At 31.8% G+C, this 13,330-nt stretch overlaps 1 protein-coding gene across 1 annotated transcript; it reads left to right on the top strand.

Annotated features, from left to right (window-relative positions):
- The first annotated feature begins 9,066 nt into the window (after positions 1–9,066).
- LOC127713856 (uncharacterized) lies at positions 9,067–11,153 on the top strand. The gene is made up of 2 exons (XM_052219826.1): positions 9,067–9,369; positions 10,721–11,153. Exons 1-2 carry the CDS (start codon positions 9,229–9,231, stop codon positions 10,919–10,921), a joined length of 342 nt encoding a protein of 113 aa, XP_052075786.1. The 5' UTR covers positions 9,067–9,228; the 3' UTR covers positions 10,922–11,153.
- Positions 11,154–13,330: the final 2,177 nt, after the last annotated feature.

Genomic DNA, 13,330 nt, shown 5'->3' on the forward strand with positions numbered 1-13,330 from the left:
GATTTTTTATGTTTAATTTATTTTAAAACTTCTATAAGAATGAATTGCTTAATATATGCCGGTGATATTATTCTGTTATCGTCCACTGCAAAGGCCTAACTTATGACAGAGATAGTAATGCCTGGTATCTGACCTTTTGTGGTAGAGAAATCTGGTCACTGTTAATGCAAATACAGCAAGATACTCAGTATCACCATACAATTTATATTCACATCTAATAAGCGAAAAACTGCATGTAAAGTTTTGAAAATAATTTTTAGGTGACATAAAAATAGTATAAACGGAAAAGTCACAAAATACCTTGAAAAGAAGTATGTTGGAATGCAAATGATTATTCATTATGTACATGTATGAAATAAACCATTAAAATATTTTTTGAATGCATGGTAAAAAGTTGTAATACATTTGTATCAGATTAGTTATTGTAAAAGGTAGATTTTTAAATGTTTATAGGAAATGCAAAAAAGAAGATGTGGTATGATTGCCAATGAGACAACCTAGTAATGTGCAGACCATATGACAATTTTCATACAAAAACTAATGTGACTAAAAATACCGCCAACTTTCCTGTATTAACAGAACTTGGTTATTTCCCACTATGTTTTTATAAAAAAAATATTCTTTTATATTGGAAATAAAATTGAGAATGGAAATGGGAAATATGTCAAAGAGACAACAATCTGACCAAAGAGCAGAAAACAGCCGAAGGCCACCAATGGGTCTTCAATGCAGCGAGAAAATCCCGCACCCGGAGGTGGTCCTCAGCTGGCCCCTAAATAAAATTGTGTGCTAGTTCAATGAACGCATGTATAGATAAATTTCTCTTGCTACAGAATGCTTATGAATAAATCCAGAAATTATACAATTAATGCAAATCGTCTTGGTATGGATCACTCCAACGTATACTGCAAAATGTTCCAATTATTTCTGTTATATATAAAAGAAGTCGTTCGCTGTGCAAGATGTTGATGTATCTTATATTAGGACAATTTGGCCCATATTATCAGCACTTCTTTACAGCATTTCTATGAGGAGTCTATATCACTATTGCCTTCTTCAAGTCAAATTTTCAGCCTCTATTGATCACATAATTCTTCAGTGGAGGTTCAAACTTCCAATCCTTCTTCCTGGTCAGCCTACATTGCTATAGTTATAGTTATCCGTTTATTCTCACAAAGGAACATAACTTTTATTGCTGTTCTTCATCTTAAGTCATAGTGAGGCCTTTTAAAAATTTTCTGCGAACTTCAATGTGATTTCTAATTACATTTTACATATAAAAATACAAATTGTCTGAATAGGCATAGTGAACAGTTCAACTGTTCTAATTCTATATAAGAAGCATTAAAAAAATTCTTCTAGGACTTCAATGACTTATTTTTTTTAAATTTTTTTTTAATACAATATTCATTACACTGGATTAACATTTGTTATACATAATTGGAAAATGTTATCAAAATAGAAATGAACTTTGTGAGTAAAACTGGTCATTAGGATATAACCTCACAAATTATAATACTAGCATTTCCCATTCTCAATCTAATTAAAATATAGATCTCGGATTTCGTTATACTACGTTATACTACAGCTTCGTATGTAGTATAACGTAGTATAACGAAATCCGAGATCTATATTTTAATTAGATTGTTCCCATTCTATGCAGCATCTGAGCATCCCAATTTGATGTGTCTCATAGTCATTGTACATATAAATGGTTGTCGATTCTCCCCAATTTGATTTTATTAGTAAATTAAAGTTCAGGATATGTTTCTAAAATTTTGTGTTCACCTAAGAAAACCTATTTGCTTTATATTCTTTTCTTAAGAACAATATCTTTCCGTTTTTGCTTTATATTCTTTTCCTACGAACAATATATTTCCTTTTTTGCTTTTATTCTTTTCGTACGAACAATATCTTTCCTTTTTTGCTTATATTCTTTTCCTACGAACAATATCTTTCCTTTTTTGCTTTATATTCTTTTCCTACGAACAATATCTTTCCTATATTTCTTTATATTCTTTTCCTACGAACAATATCTTTCTTTTTCTTTCCTTTATTTCCTTTTCCTACAAACAATATCTTTCCTTTTTTTGCTTTATTTTTTTCCTACGAACAATGTCGTTCCTTCATATATAAAATTTTAAGGCAATAAAGATGTTTAATGAATTTTCTTGTTTTAATGATTTTTCATTTATGTATCAACTTAGTTATTTAACTTTCACCAAGGGCTACGGACATGTTTTTTATGTTATTTCGAATAGACAGAAAAAATATTAGTCATTTCTTATAATTTAATTCTAAATTCCATTTTAAACCGGAGTAAACCATGAAAAAACGTTGATGACGTCACGGTCACATGACAAAATTATGTCTATGAGCTGATAAACAAAACAACGTCAGCCAATCAGAAGACGCGTCACATCCAAAATTAAATTAAAAAGTTTTAAACAAAGTTATTCTTAGATGGATGTTTATTTTTATAGTGCTTTGAACTAGCTGTCAGTAACTGCGAGTACTATCAGATCTGTACAAATAGGTTGTGATGTACAAATACCCGTCCACGTATACTCTGTTTTTATTCGATGTATTTCTATTTGTATCCATCTGATTCATCGTACCGTCATACCACTGTCCCATGTTAGGAAGGGTTTGGCGCCCAAAAAAAAACGAATTTAACCCCGCTACATTCTGTATTTGCTTGTCCCAAACCAGAAGCCTGTAATTCGGTGGTTGTCGTTTGTTGCTGTGATACATATTTGTTTTTCGTCAGGTTTTTTTTTTTTCTCGTTTGAATTGTTTTACATTTGTCATTTCGGAGTCTTGTATAGCTGGTTATCAATATGAGCTTATTGAAGGCCGTCATGTTTTTAATTTATGTGACATTTGGTTTCTTGTGAGAGTTGTCTCATTGGCAACCATTTCACATCTTCATTTTATATAAACGCCGCAGGATTGTTGTACCTATGTCTCACATTCTGCGAGTTAAAAATGCAAAGTAAAGATGTGCACAAAAGGGTATATTGTGGAACATAAATGGAGCTGTGACCCTCTAATACACGGGCACATGGAAATATATATGTCAGATCATCTTTTACAAAATTTACACTTGGAAAAACACAATGAGATTACAACATGCCAAGAAATCCTCGCTAAAAAATCCGGTCGACCTCCTACGGCACTCATTAGTAGCTTAAAAAAGATTTGATTTCATTCAACAAATTAATTTATGACCTTCATGTACGTGTCGCTTAGAACACGGCCATATACCAAATGGTCAATATTAATCATCCCTGTAATTTGCTCTATGGGGTGTTTGCAGAATTTCAACGGAGGCAATTTCTTGTCATGGGAAAAGGAAGAAAGACCATTCACAATTTGTCTTACATTTGTTTTTCTCTTTTTTAATTAAATAAAAAAAAAATAACGAACCTTTCAAATGTAGAGTTCATAAGATATAAATATTCCCTGTGGAACACCTCCCCCCCCTTTTTTTGTTTGTGCTCTCTATTTTCAACCCTCGAATTAATATTTCCAATCTAATTAAAATTAAAACCTTGCTTTCTAACCAATCTATTCATGTACCGGACCGGCAAATTTCTTTATTTAATACGAAAATCTGCAGTGCCGTTATACACATGCATGTTGTTTGCTTGGAGTCCCCGCCCGAAAAGAAAGAAATAGCTTAACTCCAAGATACTATATTCCTGCATCACGTGATTTTTACCGCGTGGAGCTTACATTTTAATAAATACCGAATATGGAAAGTGAAACTACAATTCAAAACATAAAGTCCGAAGGCACAAATAAGAAAAAGAAGGGTTTTTTTTTTGGCAAAGGGTGCCGGGGTAATCTTCTCTGTGTTCATAATATACATGAAATATTTGCCACTGCCCCTTTTCTGTTCTATGAATTCTAACCCTGAGTTTTCTATCTGTTACATGCCATGAAATCCTCGCTAAAAATTCCGGTCGACCTCATACGGCACTCATTAGTAGATAAAAAAAAATTTGATTTCATTCAACAAATTAATTTATGACCTTCATGTACGTGTCGCTTAGAACACGGCCATATACCAAATGGTCAATATTAATCATCCATGTAATTTGCTCTATGGGGTGTTTGCAGAATTTCAACAGAGGCAATTCCTTGGCATGAAGCATAAATCACACGCTGATAATTACAAACAAGCGTCGCGAATTAAAAAAAACAAACTACATAAGATATAAGAAGATGTGGTAGGATTAATTGCCAATGAGAAGACTATATAAAGTTCTTATAAAGAGAATGAAAGAAATTATGGGCACCCGCAAGGCCTTAAACAACTAAAGGTCACCGCACGGCCTTCAACAATTGAGCCCTTTATATTCATTTACTGCCACAATTTTTATGATTATCAATATCAAATTTCAAATTCATTGACAATCGACCTATGAAAACCAGATATCGTTTTTTTTTTTCACATTTATTTCCAGTTTCCATTGTTTAATTTAAAAAAAAAAAATTAGCATCATCTGTAAATCCTGCAAGTTTCTGACATAAACATTGTATCATCAGCAAACAGCAAAATAAACCATTATTCATTTTCTGTATCTCTTCAATACAGTTTCTAGCCCTTTAGATTTTGTAGTTTCTAGAAAGTCTTGCAAGTCAATCAAGAATAAAGAAAACGAGATAGATTAGAGATTCCCCCTTGACTTGCTCCTATATCAAATAAAAAAAGTAAGGCAGACTTTTCATTATTATAAACTATGCAAGATTTCGTATCTGATACATATCTTTACAACTCTAAAAAAAAAAAAATCCGGTTCATGGGTTTTGTAGAAGTTTGAAATATAAAGAGTTTCTAAGTACAAAGTCAACAGCTTTATTTCAAAATCAACAAACGCACAATAGTTGAAGTACTCCGTATTTCTATGAAATATGCACGAAATTTGTCTTTAATTTAACTTTGAAGTATGAAACCGTGACACTTCGAATTCAACCTCACTTGTTTTTAATGATTACACATTTAGCTATAACTATTTTCGATAAGCTTATATAAAACGAAGTTATAATTTTTGTATTATTTTTTGTTTCATACATTTATAATGTACAATTATTATATACCAATTATTTATTACCTTTAATTTAAAACTAATAGTTTTTTCTTATTTAGAATTACAAATGTATGGCTTGGTTTGATACAATATTTTCATTTTCGTTCATTTAAATTAACCATTTACTATAAGGCCATTCATTATACGCCAATACTTAATACAGCGGTTAGGACATCCCAGCTTATATAATCATAAGATAGCTTCGATGTGCATGCTAACCCTTTCTGTCAGTCAGTCCTAACTTTATCCAAATCTCTGTCCTAAGAAATCCTTAGGACCTATCTAAGGACAGTTTCGATATTATGTTGATAAAATGTCATAAGTTATGTTCATTTATATTCCGCAATATGCCATCTTCATTATATTTGACATTTATCATAAAGAATCAATTGCACGACGACAATTTACTTTTATTTTCCGTTCCACAATAACTTACCAGTAATGATTGGACTGTAAATAGAGAAAAAAAAAACAATACGGTGATGTGTTATGGAACTATGTTGGCTTTCTATGAAATTCTTTAAAAATTTTTTTTATTATATTGTTATTTCCAGTAATTCCATTTATTAATCAATTTATTTATTTATTTATTTATTTATTTATTATTATTTTTTTTATTTATTTGTCCTCTTGTTATTTTTACTGTTTTTTCCTGACAATAATCTTAAAAGCATTGACGTGGTTAAAATCTTTCCAGAGCCCGGGTTCATACCAAAGTCCATTCGGAATCCGGTAAGGTTTTATTGCGTTCATTTACCTGTGTAACTATTTCAAAACGAGTTGTCTCCCTTTCGGGTTCGGTTTCCTACTTATTCACTTAGAAATGAAATAAATGGTTGTGTCAGAGACATATAATACAAGAGATTCGCAACTCTAGTAGAGTCTATATAACAGCCAATGAAATGACGTGGCCACCGGAAAGCCGATTAATCCGATGGATTTATGGGTAATAACCCGTATTGTTGTGTAAAAGGTTCTACGCCTCACGATTTTTCTAATGGATAATGCCGATACCTTTCACAGCTAAAGCATGCAAGTATATTTAAAAGTTACAAAAAACTAATTCTAATAATTTGTTATTGATAAAATGTGTTCTAATGATGAGATTAATCAAATTCAAACAAAGTTAAAACTCGGCCCATTTTACTTCACCTATTGCCGTAGAAACCATTTGATCTCCCAATTTTTTTCTTAAAACTTGAAAAATATGCTAATAAATATATAATTTTATGGGCCAATAGTACTCCCAAATGTTGTTTCGTGACTGAAAATAAGACTATTTTCGTAAAATTTGAACCAACAATGTGGCGATTTTTTCTGATTGATACCCGAAATTTTTTATTAAACTGGCTAAATATTGAAATTGTTCATGGTCAAATTTCCTTAAATCAGTCCTTCTTTTTTGTGCACTATGAAATTTATAGCCTGCATTTTGTTAGATGTTTTATTCATTTTTCATTCTGTTTATAGCAAAGTTGTTTATTTTCTCCTATTCTGAAGTCATTGTTTTTTTCTTCTTTTTAGGGTGCCAAAGATGAACGAATGCAGTAAATTTACAAAAGGAGTAAAATTTTCCTAGTAAAGGAAACCTTCTGCTGGTCGTAATATTATGAATGAGCTTCATATGCATCTGTTGTCGTTTCAGACTACGCTTCTCGTTCAAAACATGAACCTAATTCATTTTTAAATTAAAATCGTATTGAGGACATTTCAATGGTGACTGCAAAAGATATATATATATATGTTTGTGGTATATCATCTTTTCCACAAGTTTATTGTTTTCTGTTTGGTATTTAATTAATATTAAGATCCATTTTGTTAGATCTGGTGATCAATTTATTTGGCAATCGCCAATGGCAGTCAGCAGGGTTTAAGAACATCAGTTGTTCGACCTGTTAGTCAAATGCGTTTTGTTAAAATAGACTTTTTCACTTTTTTTTGTCTTTTGGAAATTGTTGTTTGTGCTGTATTTAGACCCCTCTACCAAGAAATTTGTTTTACATGCACACGTATAAAAAAAGACAAAAACCACTACAAATGATTGTCTCGTGGAAACAAGGTTATAAAATACTTTTTAAATAGTGTCTTCCGTGTTGCTTTGATGTATGACCTGTGTTTTTTTATAGATTTTTTGTTGCTTCGAGGACACACATATCCATCTATGTATGCAGTATTGTCAATTGTTTTTGTTGGTGGGTCTCTCGCTTATGTTTTCGTCCTTTTCACTATCAACAAAGAGTTCGTTATCAGTTTATTTAGGAGTATATCTAAGTCGTAACTATTAAGATTGTCATCCCACGAAATTAAGATTGTCATCCCACGAAATAAAATCGGAATTTTCCATATTGCGTGCACATGAATGAAGCTTTATTCAAATGAGAAATTAATTGTAATTTTCTTAAATATTAATTCTCAATACACACTTCGAACATGAAGAAACCATAAATTTACCGACAATCATTTAAAAAAACAACTCAATGCAAGCCTATATGATAAAACTGTCAAACAACACTTAGAAATCAAACATTTACCGACAATCCTACAGAAAAAAAACTCAATGAAAGCCCAATAAATGAGGAATATAAAAATAAATAAAATTTTAATAATTTATAAATATCAAGAATAAAAGCCTATCATGATTAACAATTAATTAACAAATAAATTAAGTTTTTTTCCATATTAATTAATTATACATTTTGTGAATTGTATTTTTGGAAAGAGTGTGGACACCTGTGGTGTGACAACTTCTTGTTTACAAGGTGTCAATTAAAACTCATTATTTATAACATGTTCGTGATTTACCTGGTCATCGAATAATTCAAACCTAATATACATGTCACACTGTGAAATTATGTCTCCGAGACAGGTGTATATTCAATAGAAACCCATTATGTAACTATCAAATAAAATGAACTCTGACACAATTTATCAAGTGTTAATTATTTAATATCAGTTTTTTTTTATACAATATCAAATTATGTCTCTTTTTCAATAATACAAATCTAAAATCAAAATTACATTAAAATAAATAATTATATATGTACTCAAATTATATTTAATTAATTATGATAAATTTAACACTGAAACAGTTTATGTTATGCTTAAACATTCGTCCTTACTTCGAGTACTTTTAATACTTTTATTAATGACTTTATTACCTAAGGAGATCTCGCGAGGTTTAACTAGTGGCCGCGTGTTATTACGGGATTTCGCCGAGTTGCGAATCTCTTGTATTATATGTCTCTGGTTGTGTTTTATACAGTTTGAAAAAAATCTTTGTGTTTATGAAATGAAAGATGATATTCATCACACGAAGTCAGAGTGTTCATTCAAGAAATCAGATAATACAGAGAAATAAAGAAAAATAGGTTCCCGAGTTTGGGTTACCACTTTTACCAAGGCGGAAACATAGAAAACTTTTTTTTCAGTCTTCTGCCAGTTAAGAACAAAAGCGTACTCATACATAACATAAAACTTTATATTTTACACCATATCCATTAATTTTTGTAACAAAAATCTCTAAAGAATGATAACAAATCATATTTAAAGATTTCCGGTTCGGCAAATTTCCGGCAAATTCCGGTTCGGGTTCGGGTTCGGGTTACCACTTTTACCGACCACCATTAAAGGAGATGTGACATGATTTTTTTTTTTTTTTTTTTTTTTTGGAAATAAATATTTATTTATACATAATTACCCCCCAAAAAACATCGAAAGCATATAATTATCGTTTAAATGGATAAAATATGAATTTAAATGTATCGATCTGTCGACATACTAATTATGCATATTTCAATCCTGGAAGTCACTCAGAACGAGGCTGTGACGTCAGTGGTTTCATCAATCATATTTGACTGACGGGTGTATAGGCATAATTAGCGCAATTTCATTTTCGAATATCTTCCAACAAAACCCATGACAGTGATTAAAAATGGTTCAGTGTGCTGCCAGTGGATGCAACAAAAGGCATAAGAAGGACAGTTTAATTAGTTTTTTCCGTTTTCCGAGTAACCCGCAAACCAGGAAGGCGTGGACACACTATTGTAAGAGATGGGACTTCCTACCAAGCACTGGTCATAGACTTTGTTCCGCCCACTTTACACATGCATGTTACGATCGTGACCCAGAAGTTATGAAGAATCTCGAGGGCTGTCCTACCACAAAACTCCGTCCAAATGCGGTACCTGACATTCCATTGACACAACCAACAACAGCTGAGCCAAGGCCACCTATACCTAAGCGGGGAGCTTATGAGAAGCGGAGAAAGGCTGAGGTAAATATTTTTTTTTTATCTTCGCAAATATTTTTTTGCGTCCCTTTTTTAATAATATTATTTTTTATAGTTTCGTCATATTTGTGTATAGCCCAATATATCTCAGTGTTTAAAATTTAGTATCGTGTACCTCCTTAGAGTACCTCACTACCTGTTCACGTGTGCAAGTGTGTACACTGAAATTGGACATACATCCATAAACATCGATCAGAAGTTACAGGTATGCGGCACACTTTATCCGCAATGCTGGGTTACCTTTTAAAGTTGAAAGCTACAGGTGTCATGCCCCCAGGTGATGAAAGATAAGACATAGGTAATACGCAATATTGCGTAATATGCGTCGAATCTGTGTACATCCATGATCACCTGCTGGGTGCACAGGTGAGGTTGGAAAATAGACTAGAGCAAATGTTACAGACATAAGTTACGTAATGCATATCTGTTTTACCTGTTGGAATAAACAATACCCGACTGTCGGTTATGGGGTTTTACAGAATAGAGAAAAAAGGACTGACAGTGCAGCTTAAAAAGGGGGGGGGGGGGGGATAGGAAATATAAATAAAATATAAATAAAATAATATTATAACAAATATCACAACAACAAAAAATCAGTACTCCTAGAACATTTTCAATGGGATGATTATGGAGGAGACAAATACATGAATATATTTTACTGTTTCAAAACTTCTTTAAATATTACTTTTAATACTTCCCCTGTTATGTCATACTTATTACACATGTATTGGGGGCTGCTTCAGTAATTCAAATTTCACACCCAACATACTTGGTTAGGTGATAGGTAATTTATTACCTCTCTTTTTGTCTTATTTAATGTAATTCAATTACCTGTTAAACTCAAACATTTTTAAGAAATATATCTTGATTTATGGTGAAATAATTGATAAAGTACTGATATATTTCTACACAGATTTCTATATATGCATTCTAAATTTTAAAATGTGCATTATATTTCATATTGTGTTTATACATGTATGTATGTGGTGCGACTATAATAAACTATAATAAACTTTTGAACTTGAACGCTACATTTAGCAAACTAACTAATTTAAATTATTAAATTAATACCTAAGAACCAATTTATTAGTGGTAAATTTGATTTCTATTCAGACAACTATCCATGAAAGCTCAAATAAAATGGAGTTAAGAAGTTAGGTATATTTCTCTATGTTTTTGATTTCATTATAATTGTAATTTAAGACCACATAATTATTCAGAAATGCAATTGACCATTGTGTGACCCAAGACGTTCACTTGTATTTATATGTCTTAATTATCACAGTAAAAAAAGTTCTGTAAGACTAAACTAACAACAAACATTTATTCTTTGCAGATCCTACAGCTTGCATATGACAACTATGAACGAGACACGGAATGTGTACAACTACAAGTACCAGACAGTACCACAGAACCAGAACCAGAACTGCCAACCTCCAATGTTACAGAGAAGAATACATCCAAAGTTACCATGGTTACACAGACAACTCCACCACCATCTCCAAAAGCAGTAAAACACAAGAAAAGCCAATCCTAGCTCCGTCCACAACAACGTACCAGGAAACATCAAACAGATCTTAAAATTACACAACCTTCAGCAACATACAGTACAATTGCTACTCAGACTGATGATGACATTACAAAATGTACATGTGCCAGTATTGTAACTACAACAACTAACATCAATTCAGCCCAAAACTCTGACGACGATGAGGTTTCCAGCCATGCAGATAGTGATGAGGAGTACCAACCCTCAGATGATGACCAGAGGTATGTAGTACTATGTATAATTATTTTTTTGAAATAGCATATATATCAATTGATCAACCTGTTTAAAAAACAGGCTCTCTAAGCCGCTTCCAGTCTCTTTGAAACATTCGTCAATTCCGTTCTTTTTTTTTGAAAATTTATATACTTAAATAAATATGTACATATAAAAAAGAAGATGTGGTATGATTGCCAATGAAACAACTCCCCACAAAAGACCAAAATGACACCGAAATTAACAACTATAGGTCACCATACGGCCTCCAACAATGAGCAAAGCCTCTACCGCACAGTCGGCTATAAAAGGCCCAGAAATGACATTGTAAAACAATTCAAACGAGAAAACTAACACATGTTTTTAAAAAATAAGTCAGTGCGCCCCCACTTATGAAAATTTCTGGATCCGCCACTGGTATGTAAGCACTACAGACAACCTTACAGCCTTCAACAATGAGGAAACAATACTGTATGATCAGCTTAAAAAGGCCCTGACATCAAAAATATGAATCAATTAAATTGAGAAACTATTGGCCTAATTTTAAACAACATCATTCACATAAAACAATTTAACAGACATATTGTATGGTATGCAACAAAGAGCTAACATATTTTTTAACCAAGTGATCACAGCTTGTACAGGCTTTGCTAAAGGATGTCAGTAAAACACTCAATGCATCAATTCATTTTTATTGAGTAAAAATTAAGAATAACAATGTAATACTTGCAGTGCACAAAATTTGAAAATAATATTGACTATTTTTTTGTAGATGGTCCGAGTACACAGTTATTTCGTAGTGCATTTCTTTTAGACAATAAATGAAAATTAAAAAAATCCCACATGCTAAGGGGGTCTTCAAATCTTTTGACAGCTTCGGAAGTGCTAATTTTTAACATTTTTCAGCTGGACCAAATCACTACTTTACTTTAAAATTCATGACCCAAATTTTTTTACAGTGTCATTTCACCCCCCTACTTACTATTTGAGTCATAAAACATGGAGAAATAAATTTGGAAGGGGTATAAAAAAAACCGACAAGTAACACACTGTCCACACTAGGGACTATATTCGTGTACCCGGACCTAATAGGGTAGAAAAAGTTGACCAATCTTAATGAAACTTGGTATGACCAAAGCTTATTCAATTATAAGACTGCTTACAAAGTTTCATGGCAATAGGATATATATTATAGACAATATGACTAATTCTATATTCAACTTTGAGTGTTAAATTTAGGCGTTAAAATTGAAAATTTTCAACTATCAACATTTGGGGCTTAAAAAATTAAAATATTGCAAAAAAATACTTTTGAAATGCCTTAATATATAATATATTATGTATTAAAAGCAATAGAGTACTCATTTGATTTATCAGACTTATCATGATTATTAAAAAGTCAAATTTATATGAGCCTGTGGCTAAAAATGGAGGTTTTCCAATGAAGGGGGGCCTTACATAAAGATGTAATATTTTCCGGCAATTTTAAATTTGTAAAGCTTTTTGGTTATAAATAATCCTTACATATGTATTTAATGTACTTTAAATGGAAAGAAAACTTACAAATAACATATCACATTAGTTTAAAAGGGTCCTAGGCCAAGTAAGACTGAAAATAATTTAGGGTCAATTTAGGCCGTATCACATATTTACATTTTAAAATGCATATTGAAGCTATATGAAATAAAATTTTGTGTCTTTTCTATCATTTCTATACTCAGGTGACATGATACAATAAATCTGAGCACAAAAAGACTCTTGCATTCAACTTTTTTTGCAGACAGTATGGTCTGATACAAAGATTTTTCACTTTTTAGTGAAAAACATGCATGCAATTTTAGTCTCAACAGGCTTATATTTGAACCACTTGCTATCCTACAGAAGAAAAGAAAGATATTATGTGACATAAAACAGGTACAAAAGACATTGTTAAGTGCTTTTTATTCAAATTTAGTGAGGTCTTTATAATGGACTTCAACTTTTTGTTCCAAGCTCCTCACATTTAACTTGATCCAAACAGAGCGTTAGACGAGGATCATATATACAACACATTTTGCACATATTGTCTAAGATAATCTTCTTTTCTGTAGATTCAGAGTTCACAAATGAGTAATACAACTGGATTGAAGCATAGAAACACAAATATTGACACATAAAAACCTGTCAGATAGAAAGTCAGAATGC

The sequence above is a fragment of the Mytilus californianus genome, unplaced genomic scaffold (assembly GCF_021869535.1).
Source record: "Mytilus californianus isolate M0D057914Y unplaced genomic scaffold, xbMytCali1.0.p SCAF_82, whole genome shotgun sequence".
Lineage (NCBI taxonomy): Eukaryota > Metazoa > Mollusca > Bivalvia > Mytilida > Mytilidae > Mytilus > Mytilus californianus.

Coding starts and splice junctions, on each gene's coding strand:
- LOC127713856 (XM_052219826.1), top strand. CDS start 9,229: ATGAAGAATCTCGAGGGCTGTCCTACCACAAAACTCCGTCCAAATGCG. Junction 9,370..10,720: donor AGAAGCGGAGAAAGGCTGAG/GTAAATATTTTT, acceptor TATTCTTTGCAG/ATCCTACAGCTTGCATATGA.